This window comes from Diceros bicornis, chromosome 2, assembly GCF_020826845.1.
Source record: "Diceros bicornis minor isolate mBicDic1 chromosome 2, mDicBic1.mat.cur, whole genome shotgun sequence".
In the NCBI taxonomy this organism is placed as follows: domain Eukaryota; kingdom Metazoa; phylum Chordata; class Mammalia; order Perissodactyla; family Rhinocerotidae; genus Diceros; species Diceros bicornis.
Window position 1 is genome coordinate 25701585 of NC_080741.1, and position 20850 is coordinate 25722434.

At 40.8% G+C, this 20850-nt stretch overlaps 1 protein-coding gene across 1 annotated transcript in view; it reads right to left on the minus strand.

Moving 5' to 3' along the window:
• Positions 1-4545: 4545 nt before the first annotated feature.
• EFHB (EF-hand domain family member B) overlaps positions 4546-20850 on the minus strand; it is a 47940-nt gene continuing 31635 nt past the window's right edge. Inside the window, exons 9-13 of the mRNA XM_058553764.1 lie at positions 18687-18841; positions 12559-12766; positions 9163-9375; positions 7211-7392; positions 4546-4832 (exon numbers count right to left, since the gene is read on the minus strand). Coding sequence (XP_058409747.1) covers positions 4659-4832; positions 7211-7392; positions 9163-9375; positions 12559-12766; positions 18687-18841 — 932 coding nt within the window. The 3' untranslated portion in view covers positions 4546-4658. The remainder of the gene's footprint in view (positions 4833-7210; positions 7393-9162; positions 9376-12558; positions 12767-18686; positions 18842-20850) is intronic.

The following is a 20850-nucleotide window of genomic DNA, read 5'->3' on the forward strand; positions in this document are numbered from 1 at the left end:
CTGTGTCATGCTAGGGACTAGGATTCTTGCAAATGAGAATCAAGAAAGCAGCACTAGGTATCCGATGCCATATGATTTGGGGAAAAGGGTGTCACTGAAGCAAAAAGTAGAAAAAAACTAAATGAAGAACTAGAAATCGTTGAAGGCATGAAACTTGACCGAGATTACAGTTCTTCATACTTTATTAATACAGCCAAAAGTAAGAGAGGTAAATCACAAGATGCTCATATTCTACATGAAAAGAAAATTTCTAATATCATGTACCTTACAGCAGCCTGAGCACCATGAGCAGTCATACAACTGTTTGATTTCAGGAGTCTACGTGGTGAAATGCAGCTGGTTTCACAGTTGGGCCATCGCTTTTTTGAGCCCCGGTCAGAGATGCCTGCAGCTTATGGCAGCCTGGTGCACAGGTTAAAGGTACTTCTTTAGCCACAGGACTACATATGCAAATGACATCAAGCAAACAGCAGAGATGCTGGCCTTAACTAAAGATAAACTGGAAAGTTTCCAACTGCTCAGATGTTAGGAAAACCACCTTTATAAAGCCTTAAGGGGGCCTTGGTGACACCACAAGCTATGGAGGTGTTCTCAGCCAGACTTCTGGCAGTCCAACACCAGCCAGCAGGCCTATAATAGGCATGGGTGGCCTCAGGGTGCAGCCTGCTGCAACTTGACTGTACACTTCAGTTAGAGCACGAGGTATACTTGTAGAGGGCAGTGACCTCGGCTGATAGCAGATTACCAAGACCCAGTAAGAAGCAGCTAAGGCAAGGATTCAATTCTAGAAAAGAGAGTCTTTCCGCATACATAAACCTTTTAGATATTAGGAGGTGAAACTTTTAAACAGTAAGTCAATTCAGATGCCCTTATGCTACAGAGCTTGATAGTGAGGCTCTAGCTTTTAAATAGGGCTTATGCAAATAGGCATCACTAGCTCCATTGCCCCAAAGCCATCCCGCTTTCAGGGCAGGGAACAAACCATCAGTCAGCTTAACTTGGATTCATGTGGCCCAAGGATCACCCCACCACATCCCCCACTTTGGCTTTAGATGGTTTAATTCATAGGAGAAAGAAAACTTCATGAGAGGTAGGTTTCTGAATCCTAAGCAATTCCAAAGCAAGAAGCAATGGAAACAGTTCCTGGGCACAGGATTGAAGGGGTCTACCCACAAGAGACTATTGACAATAGGCTGTGATGTAGCACCTACACTCAATCCTGTCCCTAGAGGCTTGGATAACACCAAGAGTCATGAAGCCGAAAGATAGAAGAACTGTTTCAGATTAATGGATACTAAAGAGTCATGACAACTAAATGCAGATTGTATGTGTGATTGTAAATGTGATTGTCGACTGGATCCAACCTAAACCAAGAGAAAATCTGTACTTTTTCTATGCGCTTTAAAGGACATTATTATTATAAAGGATTAATGGAGACATGTGACTAAAGTCTATAGATTATATAATAATGCCATAGCAATAAAAATTTCCTGATTTTGAAAATTGCACTATGGTCAGGTAATAGAATGTCCTTGTTTTCAGAAAATACATACCAAAGTATTTAGAAGTGAAGTGTGCATGTGCATATGTGTGGATGGGTAGATAGGCTGATGGATGGATGAATGGATGGATGGACGGATGGATGGATGGATGGATAAATTTTTTAAAGAAAACATAGCTGCATAGTAGTTAAAGCAGTAAAAGACAGATGTTATTCAGGAACTATTGCAACAGGGAAAAAGAGACCTCAATATAGAACTGGGCTCAATTCCAAATACAACAGAGAAATGTGGGGATTTATAGCCACAGATCAGGTTGCAGGAAGTTGGTGGATAGAAAATTATTAAAAGGAGACATCATGCGTACGGGGAATTCTTGCTAAACTGACTTAACAGGAGTTCTTGCTAAAGGCAGGCCAAAGTTTTATACATCAAAGATGGGGGATGAAGAATTTGATCGCAGGTAAAGGGTAAACATATATCAAGGGTGGGAGGATTCTCTAAACTGATTTAGTAGAATTCTTGCTAAAACTGGGCAATGCAGGCCCAGTAGGGATAAACACAGAAACCCAAAGTCAAGACTTAGTTGAGAAAAGGGCTCAGAGGAGCCTGACTAAAGTTTGGTCAAGAGTCTGTCTTTGTCAATAGATGGATAGATAGATACACGACAGATAGACAGAAAGATAGATAGATAGATAAATAGATAGATAGATAGATAGATAGATAGATAGATAGATAGATAGATAGATAGATAAAGTAGATAGATGTAGATGTGCTTGTAAATATTTAACAACTGGCTCTTTGGAGAGGAAAAATTCCTGATCGGTAGCATTTGTTGGTGTCCTTAGTGTAAATACACCCACTATATGGGCAAAAGAACTGAACAGACATTTCTCCAAAGAAGATATACAGATGGCCAACAGACACATGAAAAGATGCATCATTAATTATCAGGGAAATGCTAATCAAAACTACAATGAGCTATCACCTCACGCCCATCAGAATGGCTATAATTAACAAGACAGGAAACAACAAGTGTTGGAGAGGATGTGGAGAGAAGGGAACTCTCATACACTGCCGGTGGGAGTGCAAACTGGTACAGCCAGTATTGAAAACAGTAAGCAGATTCCTCAAAAAATTAAGGATAGAACTACCATATGATCCAGCTATTCCACTGCTGGGTATTTATCCAAAGAACATGAAAACACCAATGCGTAAAGATACACGCACCCCTGTGTTCATTGCAGCGTTATTCACAATAGCCAAGACGTGGAAGCAACCTAAGTGCCCAACAAGGGAAGAGTGGATAAAGAAGATGTGGTATATATACACAATGGAATACTACTCGGCCATTAGAAATGATGAAATTCAGCCATTTGTGACAACATGGATGGACATTGAGGGTATTATGCAAAGTGAAATAAGTCAGAGGGAGAAGGTCAAATACTGTATGATCTCACTCATTAAGTAGTAGATAATAACAACAAACGAACACATAGAGACAGAGATTGGATTGGTGGTTACCAGAGGGGAATGGGGGAGGGAGGAGGGTGAAAGGGATAATTAGGCACATGTGTGTGGTGATGGGTTGTAATTAGTATTTGGGTGGTGAACATGAGAACATGATGTAATCCATGCAGAAATAGAGTATAATGATGTACACCTGAAATTTATACAATGTTATAAACCAATGTTACCACAATAAACCAAAAAAAAAAAAAAGAAAATACTCCCACTATAGCTGGTTTCAAGCTAGCAATGTGAGGTCATTGAACACAGTGCTGGGAAAAAAATGCTCACAATTGACTTTAGAGAACCATTAAGATCAGGTTCCCACACACCACTACATAAATTACCTATATAAGAAATGTATTATAAAATTATTTTTTCTAGGGGGCCAGCCCTGTGGCACAGGCAGTTAAGTGCGCGCGCTCCGCTGCAGCGGCCCCAGGGTTCGCCGGTTCAGATCCCAGGTGCACACCGACTCACCACTTGTCAAGCCATGCTATGGCAGCATCCCATACAAAGTGGAGGAAGATGGGCATGGATGTTAGCTCAGGGCCAATCTTCCTCAGCAAAAAAAAAGAGAAGGCTTAGCAGATGTTAGCTCAGGGCCGATCTTCCTCACAAAAAAAAAATTATTTTTTTCTAGAGACTAGGTAAAGCAATTTTTCAAACCTTAGGTCTCTTTTTTTTAAAGTAATGGAAGACTACAGTATAACCACAAGATGTAAGTTAAACAGTAATTTTTCATACTAATAGACAGACAAACAACAAAAGGTCAAGATCTATCACGGAGAAATATTGATAGAATACACATTATTGGTCATTCAATCAGTCAAGTTATATTACTGACAAAGCTTCAGTCATGGATTCAACTGACACCGGGACTCTTTTGATATACAGAAAGAGCACACTGTGCTGAGATCACACACCCCCACCACCCCCACCTGAGCCAGGCCAGGGCACCACATTTGTACATCAAAGAGCCAAGATGATCGGAGGGAGGGAATGATTCAGCACAATTTGCTACTAATAACTCTCTAAAGGTACATCTAATGGTGGGTCAGCTGCGTCATCTTCAGATGCTTCAAGGACAATAAGCTTTTCTGCTCAGAAAAAGATATTAAAAACTAATGGCCATTATGTCATTGTTGAAACTCAAGTTTTTGCTCTCTAAATTCAGCTCCTTGTGATTAAATTGGTCTTCTTCAGACACTAATAGAGACTAAAAGCCCGCTAAGCTTAAGTCACGTCATAGTGACACCTAAAGAGAAAGATAACAAAATGTGGTAGGCAAAATCTTGTGAACCTGGCATCACAAACCAGACTTTGAATTTCAGACAACCTACTAAACCGGGTAGAATTCTTCGGCATACTAAACATTACAACTTCTAATGTCATTCTGAACTACGCCTTTGGTGAAGTTAAAGGTTAGCTCCAAGTGCTTGTCAAGTTCTTTAGTGCTTTTATAGAAAACAATAAAATAAATTTTAAAATCCAAAATCTAATTTATTAGCAACACATAAAGGCATATGAGGCCTACCACAGTGATTGCTGAATTGTAACAGAATATCTAAAACCAGAATGGACCAAACATTTTTTAGACGAACACAGATTTAACAATTTTTTTGTTTAAATGAATGAACTCCAAAAATATCACACGGTTGTTTTACACGTGATCCGGTCTGCATGTTGTAGCTCATCTAGAACATTTCTGATGTTCTCGACACAAACTTCTCCTCTGTGATGTTTCTTTGATGCAAGATTCCATATATTTTCAAATTCTTCATCAGAAAGCTTGACACCAATGTTACATAGTATCTCAGCAATCTAGAAAAAAGCATTGACAGTCAGACCAAGATTTATATGTTTTTTTAAATTTGTATTTTAAAAACATCTTTATAACATCTAAGACTATGGATATTTATCCCCAAAAAAAGTATGTGTAGAGGGAGGGAGGATGTTAGTATGTGTGTATGTGCTCATTACATATAATGAGCAAATACCAAAATTCCAGTATTTTCAGTTCAGGAATACTTTTGTTAATAAGAATGTGAGGGTGTTTAACTAGATTAGCCAATATATAAAATTACTTTCAACTTTAAATGTTTCTGGTTATTTTAAAGAGAGGCAGGAAAATTCAAGCAGAAAGAGTAAAAGAGTTAAAGATAGAAAACTTGCTGGAGTTGCGTTCCATCTCAGTCACTTCTTGTCACTATGACCTTATGTATGTCATGTAAACCCCTTGAATATTAGTTTCTCTTCATTAAAATAGGAATATTTATAAAACATCTTTACTTGGCCTGTTGTAAACTTTAACTAGAGTTGTGGGTGTGCAAATGCCAGCAAGATGGCGCATGCACAAGCAACTGAGCAGACCAAAAGTGGAGCACATTGAAAACCAGTTATTAATAATCTCTCTGCAACGATAATTACAAAAGAGATGAAGGGAGAGGGAGAACATGCTTCTCCCGTCCCAGGGAAAATATAAGAAAGGAAAGATAAAAACTAGTAACAGGGAGAAATGTTAGAATGAGTATAAGGAATAAAAGATGTGGGTAAAAAATGAAACTAAATTTAAAAGAGGAAAAGCATTTACTATGAAGCATACAGAGAAAAAGCCAAGAGGGAAATGGAAAGAAAGGTTAGATAGTGAATAGCAAAGCCAAAGAAATGGAATAGTTGCAGAATCCACCTATTAACAGAATCTTAACAACAATTAAAAGATCCCCTAGAAATGATGGGCCCTTGTGGGAAATTAATAGTCTAATCAAATACACTTGAAATTCAGAAGAGCAGCGCTGCCAGCAGCTGCAGCTGTACAGCAAAAACACCTCGATGCTCCCCCACATAGCTGCTATTTTCCCCCCATCCAGTGGCAGGTAAAGAATGTCCCCACAGAGTGAACTCGTGAAGGGGTCCCAATCAGTCTTGGGCACCCCAGACGTCCTCCTCTGCGTCCTTCCCACTCCTCAGGAGGCATTCCTCCTCTAGTTCAGCATTCCATCTTGGTGTATTGATTAGCTAACACTTTTACAGAAACCCATCTATTCTCAACTTAACATTATTACTCAAACCAAGCCTTTGGGTTCTTACTTTTTACCCGGACTTTTGAGATAAAGGATGACTTCCTACTTAAAAGAATTTTAGGCATCACGAAACAAGCAGGAGATTTTTGTTTCTTTTGGCAACCGTGAGCTTGTATTTCATAGGCCCTTTGGAGCAACTGAGGGAAGTGAGAATACACTCTGGGAGTGTCTCTTGTCTTACGTCGTGGGGAGGATCCTGGGTTCCTTCTTGGGGACCAGCCAGTAGGCATTGTCCTCTGAGTTTCTCCCTTCCTTTCTCCCCCACCTCAGTGGGAATGCATCCTTGGAATGGATCTGTTATTAATTAAGTTAGTATTTAGCAAGTTTTCAAGCCATCAACCCTTCATCTGAAGTCCCAGAAGGCACCACATGTCTATTCATATCATTTCTATCACTGAAGAAGTACTTGCTCCCTAGATCACACCCTGTTTTCCACAAGTACAGATGGAGGCAGGCTGGTCTGACCAAGCACTGTTATTTATCCTTGGCCCTTAGAACCCCAGTGAGTGTTCTGACCCAGCTGATTGCTCCTGCTTTATAATCCATTTAGGAAGAAAATCATCTGGGATGTGAGGACCACATTTTCCGAGTAAAAAATAAAACAAGATACATGGGCCAATATACGGTGTGGCAACAGGACAGAATAGTTTAAATCAGTGCTTGTTGCAGATACTCTGAGACATGTGACAGCAGTACATAAGGAAGGTGGCAGAGTGGCCCTCCTCATACTTACTCTTTGGTTTTGGAGACTGAAGACCATAAGGATACTTACACAAGGAAGGGATTGATCCTTTTTGCTTTTTCTCAACTAAGAATAGTGTTGAACGTCTTAGGAAAACGTTTTTCTTTCTCTACATAGGTCATAGTGAATATATGATGTGAATGCAATGCTTCCTAACATAGAGTAAATTCTACTTTAGGACTTGTACCAAAATGTCACAACCAAATTGAACATTATCCTCAAGAATCCTATATTTGGGGATCCTGATGACTTTTGTAATATAAAATCTCAAGCTTAAAAAAGTCTAAAACAGCAGTTGTTGATAAATAAACATTTTCATCTTTGTGTGTTTATGAAGTTGACATTCCTTTCAACCCTTTTGAAATAAAATGCTGTACCTCTTTTTTCGATCTGGTCTTGAAGAAGTCTCTTTCAAACACTCCTTTCTGGCCAAAGATGGTAGGGTGTAGCAATGAATAGGCATTGCCTTCTTCGCCATAATTAGTTCTATCACTGATGCGACGAATTCGGGGGGCAGGAATATCAGACCGAATGGTCGGAACACCATAGATGGGATAACCTAGGACGTCAATGAGGAAGGAAAACAGACATTCTAAAAGTGAGCTGTACAATACAATAGCCACCAGCCACATGTGGCCATTGAGCACTTGAAATGTGGCTGCTCTAAATTGAGATGTACTGTAAGTGTAAAATACATACTGAATTTCAAAGATTTAGTACCATAAAAAGCATGTGAAATATTTAATCATTTTATATTAATTGTTGAAATGACAATATCTTAGAGATATATATTATATATAAAATATATGTTATTAAAATTAATTTCACCTGTTTCTTTTTCTTAACGTGGCTACTAAAAATTTAAAAATACATATGACTCCAATTACATTTCTATTGGACACACTATTCTAAAGGGAGTAGCAAGATCTCATTACACCAGAATGTACAGGATGTCTAAAAACTCCAGTTAAGAAAAATATGTGAACTCTTAATCATGTTCTTAGTCCAAGAAAATGATCTTGACCGACACAAAATAGTCTTTCTAAATAACCAATATTCATCATGCTCGATATTGAGATATAGGGTGTTATGGGTTGAATTAAGTTAAGATGAGATCATCCTGGAGTAGAGTGGGCCCCTAATCCAATATGACTGGAGTCGTTATAAAAAGGAGACATTTGAATATAGACACTCACACAGGAGAACATCATGTGAAGACAAAGGCAGAGATCGGGATGATGCAGCAGAACTCAAGTAGTGCCAAAGATTGCCAGCAAACCACCAGAAACTAGGAGAGGGGTCTGGAACAGATTCTCCCTCACAGGCTTCAGAAGGAACCAACCCCGCCAACACCTTGATCTTGGACTTCTAGCCTCCAGAACTGTGAGATGATAAATTTCTGTTATTTAACCCACCCAGTTTGTGGTACTTGTTATGGCAGCCCTAGCAAACCAATAGATGGGGGACGAAAATAAAAGAATAGTTTGTAAGAGCTCTTCAAATATTTGAAAGCAAATCTGTTTGTAGCTAAGAATCATGTGGTTTAAAAGTCTCCTAACACTTGAAGTCTGAATTACTACAATGCATAACATGCAGTGTTCTGAACCATGATGGTTTCAATTTCATTAATACAGAGAGAATCATTTTACTTGGGTCATTATAAACAATAGTTCAGTTCAGCCTACATTTATTGAGACCCCTCAGGTGCTTAGAATACATAAATGAATGGAAGGTCCTAGGCTTTGAGAAACCAACAATCTGATGGAGATAGAGGCTGGGCACAATGCAAGGACAGACAAAGGACCCTTCCCTGCTACGTTTGCTGATCCTTTTAAAACTCAACAGCTCTCTCAGCCTTAGCGCCATCTTCCTAGAAACCTCCGCACCATGAGAGCCAAGTGGAGGAAGAAGCGAATGCGCAGGCTGAAGTACAAAAGAAGAAAGATGAGACAGAGGTCCAAGTAAACCGCTAGCTTGTGCACCCATGGAAGCCACAGTAGCAGAAATAAGGAAGCCAGAGGCTGGGGACGCTGGTACAAACTGTTGGACTACATGCCTACTGTCTAGAACTTGTCTCAGTGGATCTAGAACATGTCTCAATGGATCTAGAACATCCATCACCATCTGAGTGCCGCGACCACGTTTGAGAGAGCCACCTTACTCACACCAAAACAGTCCCTTTTGGTCCTTTGCCCTGGACCTGTGACATTCTGGACTAGCTCTCTTCTCAGCTGTGGCTGAATGTAACACATGTACAATAAATCATCTCTCCTGCTGTCTTAGCTGAAGGGGAAAAAAAAAAAAAACCAACAAATAACGTGAAACTCACAAGTGGAAGGAACAGCTCCTACAACCGCACTGATCTCAGCAGAAGTGGTCTTATAGTGATTCGAAACTCTATCGCTTGGCCTCAGAAGTGTCCGGAGAGTCTTTTCTGAGCTCCCTGGTTCTTTTAAGACAATATCTTCAGGCTTTATCAGGAGAGTTGGTTCAGATTCATCAACATTAGCTTCAGCAGGATTTGCACAATCTGGTTTTCTACCTTTTAAGTAAAGAGGGAAACGGGAAAAAAAAAAAAAAACGTACAGGAAGAAGTTACTACTTGGTGTTTGCCGCTTTGCAACAAAATCAATTTTCCATTTAGTCTCTTCTTGCCAGCAGAAAGCGAGACTGGGCTGGTGTGAGCCCTCCACTGATGCCAGTACCCCACTGTGGAAGAACAAGTTCAGGCCAGCGTCAAAGACCAGGAAATCTGAACACGATCTCATGTTTCTTTTTACCACTCCGCTCACTTTACTCTAGCATAAACCTTTTAAATCTGCAAGACCAAATGTAAACATAGAACCTATTATTTTTCTTTCCTCTTGTTTTAAATTAGAGTTTATTTTCATATTTAACTTGAACGACAGGATTACCAGAGTTCTTCCTAGCGTTGGGTCCTAGGGAGGGATAAGAGAAGACATTTGGAGTTGTAAATTCCACACATACACGATCATGGGGGGAACCCCTCGTATTTCAACACTTGGAGAGGCGATGAAAACTCACTTTGAGGTCAGGAACCGATTATATAAATATAAATCAGTGTATTTAATTAAGTATAAATACACTTCAAATCAGTGTATAAAAGAAAACCCTGAGGTATGACTGAAATTGGAAGACTGTCCTCTTTGCAGATTTGCTTTGCTGAGTCAATTCTGAAATTTACGAGTCAATTCCTGACACATTCTTTTTCACAGAGCTGGTGACTCCAGAGCTGGCACTAGAGGGCGCTATGGTCTTTCAGTGCCTAAAAGAACTCCAGGTCTGGAAGGCCCAGACAAGGGTTTCAAGGGCAAATGGTGCCCCAGCATCAGAGAGGGGTGGGAACCATGGCAAACCAGAAAGACAGCCTCTCTCAAGTCTGCACCCCCCATGCAGCTCCTGCGAATCGTTGCCGTGAAAGCGTTCAGGCCCAGTGTTCCAGATTCTCTAATCCCCTGCCTACCCTCAAAAAAGCAGACACCTGTTAAAAGTATGAAAAACAGCTCCTCAGAAAACGGTTTGAAAGCCATCGTCTAAGACTACTTACCCTCCTTTCCTCCAGAAGTCAACAGTAAGATAGAATTTGATGTAAGAAAATTCCTGGCAAAACAATCCTGAGGCCCTTCTGGCCCACTGGCCACTATCTTAGAAGACGAAACACCTCAAGAACTCCATTGAAAACAGCTGATGAAGTCAGGATCCAAAAACCAGGAACAATCTGAAGAACCATCTGGTTTGAAAGCAGCCTTCTGCTTCCCCTACTACTTTATGAGTTGTGCCACGAAAAAAACACACCCCCTCTTTATTTCAGAAAGGATTGGAGTAGAGTTGTTTTCTATAAAAAGCTTCTTTAGGTAGAGAAGATTCTCCTGCTTTCCTAGTAGGCAGAATAGAAAGGCCATCCCACAAGCTTGTAATGGCTCGTATCATCAATAAAGCCCAAAATGTGGTTATGGCCTTGCAGAACGGCATGACCAGAATAAATGTGAAAACAGTAGTATCTTCACTTTTTAGAAGAGAGATATTCCAAGAGGAAATAAAAATGCAAATAACCTTTTTAAAAAGTTAATCCTCTCTAATAATCAAGACTTGAAAATTAAAGCAAATGATGTATCATTATATACCAACTAAATTACAAGAATTTTCAAAATAACACTCAATGGTAGCAAGGTTGAAATAAAACCTTCTCACAACCTTGACTGATAGAGTTGCAAATTGGTACAATCACTTAGAAAAGCAAAATGAAAATATATAGAGTTACTTCTGGGACAATAATAACATTCATAAGAAATGAGATATAATTAGAAACAGAAAGCTTTCTGAGAGACGATAATCGTTATAATGTTACCCATATTACTTTAAAAATATCTGGAAATAACCTAAATTTCAGAGTGAGGAAATGGTTTAGTAATTCATAATGTATCAGCATGAGGGAACTGAAAATGAAATTTACAGAAACCATAAAAGTATCTCTTCATTCCATAGAAATTCGAAAGCCAAATTTTACAATTCCAAATAAAAATGGCACATTCATTGTGATTTTAGCTACATTTAAAATATGTGCTTATGTATGTATGTGTATCCATCTATATATGGCTAGTGATGCAGGAGGGTAATATGAAAACATGAAAATATTTGAATAAAGGTAAGGATTATATTTTCCCTTTTTTTACAAAATTTAAAAGATCAAATTTTCTTAAGTCAAATTCTATTTTACTATTGACTTTTCCTGGGAGGGGGGAGCTAATTACTCTAAGACAATGGTTTTCAAACAACTTTCTGAGGAACTGTCTTTCATATTTGGGGCTTCTGCGTAACTTGTTTGGTTTTAACTTTTTTTCTTTTGAATGAGTAATAGTTGGTTCCAAATTCAAAAGATACAAAAACATAGGGGCCAGCTCCATGGCATAGCGGTTAAGTGCACACACTCTGCTGCTGGCGGCCTGGGGTTTGGATCCCGGGTGTGCGCAGATGCACTGCTTGTCAGGCCACGCTGTGGCGACATCCCATATAAAGTGGAGGAAGATGGGCACAGATGTTAGCCCAGGGCCAGTCTTCCTCAGTAAAAAAAGAGGAGGATTGGCATGGATGTTAGCTCAGGGCTATCTTTCTCACACACACAAAAAAAAGATACAAAAACATAGATTAAAAAGTGAGTCTTGCTGCCACACTGTCCCTCCCCTACCCAGATGCCCCTCCCTGGAAATAATAAATGTTATCAAATTCTTTCTTATCCTTCCACAGATATTCTATGCATAAACAACCAAAGAGAGCCGGCCCTGTGGCTTAGCGGTTAAGTGCGCGCGCTCCGCTACTGGCGGCCCGGGTTCGGATCCCAGGCGCACACCGACGCACCACTTGTCCGCCGTGCTGAGGTGTTGTCCCACATACAGCAACTAGAAGGATGTGCAACTATGACATACAACTATCTACTGGGGCTTTGGGGAAAAAAAAAAAGGAGAAGGATTGGCAATAGATGTTAGCTCAGAGCCAGTCTTCCTCAGCAAAAAAAGGAGGATTAGCATGGATGTTAGCTCAGGGCTGATCTTCCTCACAAAAAAAAAAAAAAACAAGCAAATAAATAAATATGCATATATGTGCATATTTTTAAACACGTAATAAAGTTGACGAGAGTTGAGCTCCTAGAAAAATGAAAATATAAAAGTCCACTTAAGAATTTAGCAAACCTTCAAACATTACATACCTTTAATAATGACCCTCTCTTCATATTCTTTAAGAGGCATTTTATCTTTCCAGTTAAGAAAATTTGCAAATTCTAGGTAGTTAATCAGCCCATCATTATCTACATCACAGTAGTCAAATAGCTGGTCCAGGAGCTTCTCATCTAAGTGCAAGTTGACCTGGTCACAAGCTTCCTGAAGCTCGGCTTTATCTATCACTCCATCTCCCTTCTGTTAGATACGAAGCCAGAAAAGATGAAGTGAGCATTGCCTTCAAGAGCAGAGTATACAACACCTATTATTTTGTTTAAGAAAAAAGAGAGAGCTCTATCACATAAATTCAAAAAAGTTGTCTCAGTTTTCACATAAGAGAAATCAAACCTTAAATGAGATTGGTCCTCACTGTATTGACCCGGTATGTGCACAGTAATTTCAACCCTGGTTGGAGTGGGGTATGGCTCAGAATCTTTGTTCATTCTATTTTAATAATTTTTTCTTTAAATCTTGCTGTTTATACCATGGTAGAGCAGGTATGACCATGATTTGTGCTTGACATTTCATTTGACCAGTGTTGTGTACTTTGATGGCTCTCTACAATTTTCTATGCTTTCAAAGTTTTTAACCCCTCTGATGTTCCACCCGGGCAGTAAATGGTCCTCCACTCCATTGCCTGGTGATGAGGAGAAACTGGGGAGGTAGTTGCCAGACAAGTACGCAGAGGTAGATTCAAAGACAGTTGCCTGCTTGTTGCTAACACTCCTAGGGGCAAGAGGGATGTGCTACCCATCTGGTGTTCAGCCCCCATTGTAACAATTAGCACTAAGATTCATCCTGATAGGGGGAGGAGGAGAAGTTTCCACCCTCTTTCAGACAATAAAGATAGGAGCACCCACACTGAGTGTGGAAGGAGGGAAATTTATGAAGGCTCTGGGAAGAGCTGGCTGATTCATTTGGGAGATGAAGGAGTGGAGCACATAATTCTCGTTAATGAAGAATGGCAAGAGCTAGGACAGCTTAGTGCTCAGCCCCTCCTGCCAATCAAGCCAATCTTAAATCCATTCGGAGATGACAGTGTAAAACGATTTTTGTAGTAGGTCCTGGCTGCTATAAGGAAGCTTTGGCCCTCTCAGAGAGATTTCTCTGAGACAAACTCCCAAGGGAAACCATAAATGACTCATTGACTAGTATTTAGCTCTTACGACCAGGATTGGATTTACAATGCTGATGAAGGTGATCCCCTGGAAATGAGAAACTGACCCAATGAATTCTAGACAAATTCCTGCAGTCAGAGCCATAGGCCTGGAAAACATCCCTAACCCTTATGTTGAAACAGAATGAGAATTTAAAACGTATTATCTTGGTAAGGGAGCTGTGCCCTGGATTAGAGTATACTCCTTTATAAAAGTCTCTGCTGCAAGCCCAAATCAATGCAAACCCCACAGCCCTAGCTGAAAAGCAATGTAGGGGGTAGCTGTTGAAGCCAGAGGTCTCCAAAATTGAAATAGATGGTCTCATCAACGATGACTTTGTTGCCCAATATAGGGCTTTGTGTGGACTGAAAACATTGGTGGTTTGTTTCATTGAGCTGCATGCCACCAACATACCACTCAAAACTCAGAGTAAGTGTTTCTTACTCACCGGGTGCCGAGCCACTCTCTCCCTCTGCACCCCTGATCTCTCCCTTCCCAATACCCCAACCTCAGATGCTCTAAGGAGAAAGATGACTAGATGTGGGACCAAGGTCTCCCTGTCCCCAAGGAGGATCAAAGGCCACATGCCTCTGTCCAGTGGAACTATGGACAGATATCCAAAAAGCTATGGAACTTTAGGGGGGCAGAGACTCAACTTTCATGTCTTCTTCGGATATGGGTGCCAAAGTCATCATCCTACTCAATCTGTAGGGGGAGAAGAGGTCTGGATTGAACCAGCAGGGTTTGGGCAGGGTTTGTTTGAAGTGGAGAAGGAAAGCTAACAACATGGTATTTCTGTGGCTTCCACTGCTGAATGTACAATTGGTATTGATACTTTATATGCCTGTATTGTGAATGTTCATAAGTGCCTGAGGCCACTTACGATCAAGAAGAGCCACATGCAGAGAACTGCTAGTACCTTTGGGGCCCCACCACCCTAATGACCACTTTGAGCTACAAGTCTCTATGACACTTAGAGCCTCTGAAAAAGAGAGGCAACCTCCACTTGGAGATGCCCCCTTGCGTTTAGGATTCATTGCCTCCCTAACCCGGTTACCAGGTAGACACCCTTTGAAAAGCAGCTATTAGCCAGTTCCTGAGCTCTTGATTAAATTGAATGTTTGACCTACGGAGGCCTGTGACTCTCCAATATGATAATCATTTTGAGGTGAGCCAATTTGGACTCAATGACTAACAAGGTGGAAAGGACCCAGGAAGCCTCATTGTGAAACAGTAATGGTATATTCAAGAAGGCAGCCAGCCTGTCCCCAGTAACATCTCAGCTCTACATGAAAAACTTTTAGGAAAAACTATTCACCATTGGGCCACCTGAAGCAAAGCCACTTGTTCAATGAGACCCTCAATTCACAGAGGCTTCCCTAAGTGCCTGGGCCTGCTTCACTAACCTGAAACCCAGTGGTCTTCACTAGGCTGCAGTGGCTTTCAACCTCAATGAGAGCTATGAAGGACCAAAGATGGACATAGTCACTCTACTCAGTGGGCAGAACTCAAGGCTATTCTCATGGCTCCAACCAATACTCCCTTTGATGAACCTACTATATTTTTACTGACTTTTGTACTGTTGCCAATGAACTACCTGTTTGGTTTGCCACTTGGAAAGCTACAGACTGGAAGATTAAAGACACCTCTTTTTGAGTCTGAAAACAAATCATGGAAACAAATCATGGCGCTGATTGAACCATCTGGGTAATTCATATAGATGCCCATGATAAGAATGACTGGAATCAAGCTTCTGACTAAGCCTGAACCATCTAGATTGCCACCATTGCTGCCTGGATCTATCCTTGTACCAGACATGGCAACACACCCACCATTCCAGACAGGGCACAAAATAAAGCACTCTACGTTTCTGATGCAGAGGCTACCACCTCGTGCCAAACTTATGACTCCTGCCACAAGTTGGCTCATTTACCTCATGGTGAGGGAGGACATATCACACACAAGGCATTGCCCCCATGCTCCTGGCAGACTGACTACATCAAACCTTTGTCCCCTCTCAGAGCTACTGGTGGTGCCTCACCACTGCTGACACATTTCCAAGTTATGGAATTGCTATTCCACTCCAATCAGCCGGCACAAGTCACGACAGCATGGCCCATGAAATTAATCTGAGTCATGTGTTTTGCTTTCCAGATCATTTTCAGTCTAACAGCGGTGTGGCTTATAGCACAAAAACTACTCAACAATGAACTGTTAGTTAAGGTGGTCATGAACCTTTCCTACTCCCAACCACCCACAGCCATCTGGTATTCCTGAGGTTTGTCTTCCTTCCTTACCAGCTCCCGCTCACACATCTTAGTAGAGCAGTTTTGTCCCTGAATGCAGCTGTCCCCAAAAAAGGAATCATCTCATCTCACCTGTTTTTGGATAATAATTAAATGAAAGGAGTGGGAATTATATAGACCTATTTTGAAAATTTGGGTCTCTGCTATGACCATTCTGGACATGATGCGTCTTTTTTCCCCTCTAGATTTTAAGTTCCCTAAATAGAAAGTCTACACGTTATCCAGAATAATGTTTGATGTATTGTGAGTGTTCCCTAAATAGCAGAATTAATCCTCTAAGCCGAGAAGATTCATTCAGGAAATCACGGTTTATTTGTTCTCTTTTGTTTTGCTTTTCCATTAAATTAAATCTGGGCATTCAACAATATAAGATTCAAATAATCAAAAATTATCCTACAGCTATACTTAGGAAGAGCCACATCTTATTACCCTCTCAGAAAACAGCTCCTCAAGGACACTGAGCACTACATTGTGCATATGAGAAGTTAACTATTTAAAAGGTATATCAGCATTAAATAATTCTCAGTAATTTCCTCCCTGGTTAATTTAATTTTATCATAAGGAATGTGCCTGGTGGTTCACTAAGATAATCAACAGCTATTAAGATGATCATCTTGCCTATAATTACATTTAAAACGAAGAATTTTTAAAAAGCAGAGCACTATGTATTGTGGTAAGTTCTCTTATTCACGTCACTAATATGTAAATTTCCCCCAATATCATCTTTGTAAGACACACGGATGTGAGTAAAGTTTAAAATGTACTTATTTTAGCTTACATATTTTAACTCTGAGGAATCATTTTTCAATTACCTGTAAATAGTAATTGGTCTCTATTAAAAACCAGAGAAACAGTTGAATACTTACATTTTCTTTAAACACAACTTTGTGAGTAATGTAGTTGATGACTGATTGGTGCTTGTCCCTACATAATTGGTACAAACTTAAATGAGATATTTAACCCACTTTTTATGCATCAGTATGACACAGGCACACAGGCCCCTAACCTATAAACAAATAAAATGAATGGACTCAAAATGAATTAGTCAATGAGTGATCAAAATTTTTTTAAGATAAAAAACGTGAAATGTAACTTTTCCAAAACTGTACTCAACATTGGAAGGGAGATAGAAATATTATCTTTTCCTTTTGAGATAAACCAAAATTATTCTGCTCTTTTTTTTCTTCTCATATCAAGATTACGATGCACTGCATCATCACAGATTTATGAGGGTTTTTTTGTTTATATTAATTCTAAAGTAGTTTTGAGGCTGCCTAGAAAAATAAGTACAATTAAACAGAGCCCAAAAAGTGAGGAAATCAGGGCAAAGGGAAAATAAAGATGGAAGAAAATAAGATGAAATTTGGAATAATAAAAGCACACAGAATGTATGCTATAAGATCACATTCACAAACGAGATGTGCTTCATTGAATTGGCTCTGAGCTTCCTGGCAGCCAAGTCAAAAAGGTATGCACAATCAGTACAAAATTCATGCTGTTCATGAGGTAAAAACAAACCAGATACTTAGATGAAGCACAGCGATTTCCTTTAGAAAGACTGGGTTTCCTTATAAAGAGGATACATGTGACAAAAATAAATAACAGCTTCATGGGCATACTAACAAAAAATATGCCATGTTTCACAAGCAGTTTGTATAATAGTGCTCCTTAGGGTAAGTAAGCTAAAGGCAGTGCAGCTTGGTAAAAGCAATTTGTGATGGCCTAAAATGATGTGCAGTAATTATGCAGCCCTAGATTGATCTGTAGGAAGGACCTGGCCACCCACTTGCAAAAAAACTGGCCATGAAAACCCTATGACTAGCAGCACAGCATCATGTGATAAAGCATCAGAAGGGAGAGGATGGCACAAAAAGACCTGCAGGGTTCTGACTGCTGTACACAGAGTCACTGGGAGTCAGAACTGACCCAACGGCACTAACAACGAAAACTGATCTAACTATATCAGAGGATAAAATTTAGAGTGGCTTGAAAATTGAATGATCTTCCTCTCTCAAAACTGCAACCACACTCTGCTCCCCCATGGGAGAGATGGTCTAAGCTTGACTTGGACCTAGACAGACAGTCCCATGTGTACATATTCAGGTTTGGTATAGATTATCTAGATCCCAGGAGTCTTCCCAGGGATCCACAGTGCTGTCCTCCCCTTTCTCCCAGCACACCTCAGTTTAATAATCTACAACAACGGTTCTCGGACTTGAATGCACATCAGAATCACCTGAAGGACTTGTTAAAACACAATTGCTAGGCCCCAATCCCGAGCTGCTAATTCAGTAGGTCTGGGGTGGGACTTCAAATTTCTAATACGTTCCCAAGTGATGCTAATAGTGGCAAAAGAACTACACTGTGACGACCACTGATCTACTCCAGGGGTAGGGAAACATTTTCTGTCAAGGGCCAAAAAGTGAATATTTTAGGTTTTGCAGGCCATCCAATCTCTGATGCACTACCCTGCATTTGTAGTGCAAAAGCAGCCATAGACAATACTTAAAACAAATGAGCACATAAAACTATTTACAAAAATAGGTAGTGGACCAGATGTGACCCACCGGCCATCTCTGCTGACCCCTGATCTACACCAGCCTGCTGGAGTCTGTAAGCCCACGCATAGACAAAAAGCTCTGCTCCACTACTGGCCTTGTCATAGTGCCTGAAGGCTGCCAGCAAAGTGTCAAAGTTTTGGTAATTAACTTTCTTCAAGTGGTGTCGAACCGCTGCAGTCAGGGCTCGCTGTCTATCCGTGCCTCGAAGGCATTCACCTGGAGGTCTGTTATGGATGAGATCACCAGCTCCTATTGAAGAGGGAAGAAAAGTCTTTTATCTGAATTTAAAGTCTGTCAATATTATTCTCATCCTAAAAAAGAGAGAGAGAGAGAGATCTAGCAACTTCTGTGAATGAAAAAACCTCACACCTAACTCCGACGCTATTAAACAGCATCACAGAAAATCCTTGCACATAAAAATGTACATCAAGTGAGGCCAGACCGGTGGCGTAGTGCTTAAGTTCATGCGCTCCGCTTTGGCAGCCCAGGGTTTTAGGTATGGATCCCAGGTGCAGACCTACACACTGCTCATCAAGCCATGCTGTGGCGACATCCCATATACAAAATAGAGGAAGATGGGCACAGATGTTAGCTCAGGGCCAATCTTCCTCACGAAAAAAAAAAAAAGTACCTAAATTGAAAAAAAATTAATATTTCTGTTTTATGTGACTTCTTTGCTTTATGAAAAAAATCTGAAAAAAAGAATCTTGTGGGGGAATCCAGCCCCACTCAGCTGCCAAATCCTTTCCTAAGACAGTGAAGCCCTTGCTAAGAGGCAGACATTAGTCTGAGGATCTGACAGCTGGGGCTGCTTTCATGTGGGGACCAGTCTGTGTGCCTCACAGCTGACTAGTCCTCTGAGAGCCCTTGTAAAAACTGGACTCAAATTTCCTACTCCCTCCTAATGTGAGTTTCTAGTCTGCCTTCAGTCTGCATATCAAGTTTCCATTTCTCAGCCCTGCTTCCCTCTATACGACCACCAGCACAGGAGACCTGCCCCCATCAACAGCTCCATTGACTGAGTCCTGACCCACAACCCCCTCAGTTATCTGGAAGTCATGAACTCCCCAGTCTACCTACTACATCCCCCCAGACCTGGCCCTTACTTTCATTTATCCTTCATGACTTAAAGGAACTTCCCTGAACTATGACACAAAGAAAGTACACACAACTACACTGCCTGTAAACCCCATTCCTTGCCATTCCATTTTGGAAAACATTCTTGGATGTTAATGGTGGCAGAGATCAGACTAGAGTTGACCATGTTGCTTCAGACATGATGGCTTGGTGGATGTCACCAGAAGAAATCTTCTGCCTCTGTTCATTTTCCCCTGGCCTACCCCTTCCTTTCCTGCTTTCTTGGGGCAGGGTCATGCTGGCAGTTGGCTGTGATATCTTGGATGGATTAATTTAAATTACAACATAGGTTGCAGTTAAAGGCAACTGATATTTACACCCACTCTGTACAAGGCCCTCTATTAGGCTCTGTCAAGGGTCTCTTTTAGTAGGTTCTCATAGCACCTCTAAGTTTCTTACTTATTATGAAATCAGGAGCTAGTTCCACACACTCTGAGAGAAGTCTTGTTTCTAAGGGTAGACCCTGAGTATGGGTGAGAAGCCCACAACTAATGCTGGTTCCAGGAACTGGGCAAGTACTTAGACCAAGGTCATCTGAAATGGGGTCAGCAGCCATCCCACCATCCTAAGACGGGCAAAACACAAGGCTCTGCGAGAGGAAATCAAGACGCTTAGGGGTGATTTTTGACAAATAAGCATGGCTTCCTTTCCTCCTCCACATCCCTTCCGGGAAGTAAACACTTCGGGTGGCTGTTCCGTGTAACAGAGGTCCTCCCTCTTCCACAAAATGGCTCTTGGTTGGGTTTTTTATCTTCAGAGGTCTTCCCTCTCCATTAACATCCAAAAATAACCTTTTGAATGTTTTAACAACTCCACCTGGTTGTCCCACAACCCTATCAGGTGTAACTGCCTGGTGCGTTGTATGCTGATACCTGCTTCTGACCTGGCCCTGAGAGAATATTTACGAAGCTCGTATCAAATCACTTGTAATTACTCAAGAGCCATTTCTAAAGACCGGCAATCAGGAAGACAAGCTCTGGCCCTGTGAGAGAGACCCATGACCTAGCTACCACACCCCGACCATCAGAAAAGCTAAGCGAGCTCCTCAGTCGGACTCTGCCTACAACCATTTCCCACAATGCACCACTGTCCACCTGCCCCAGATTCTCCTTCAGATTGCC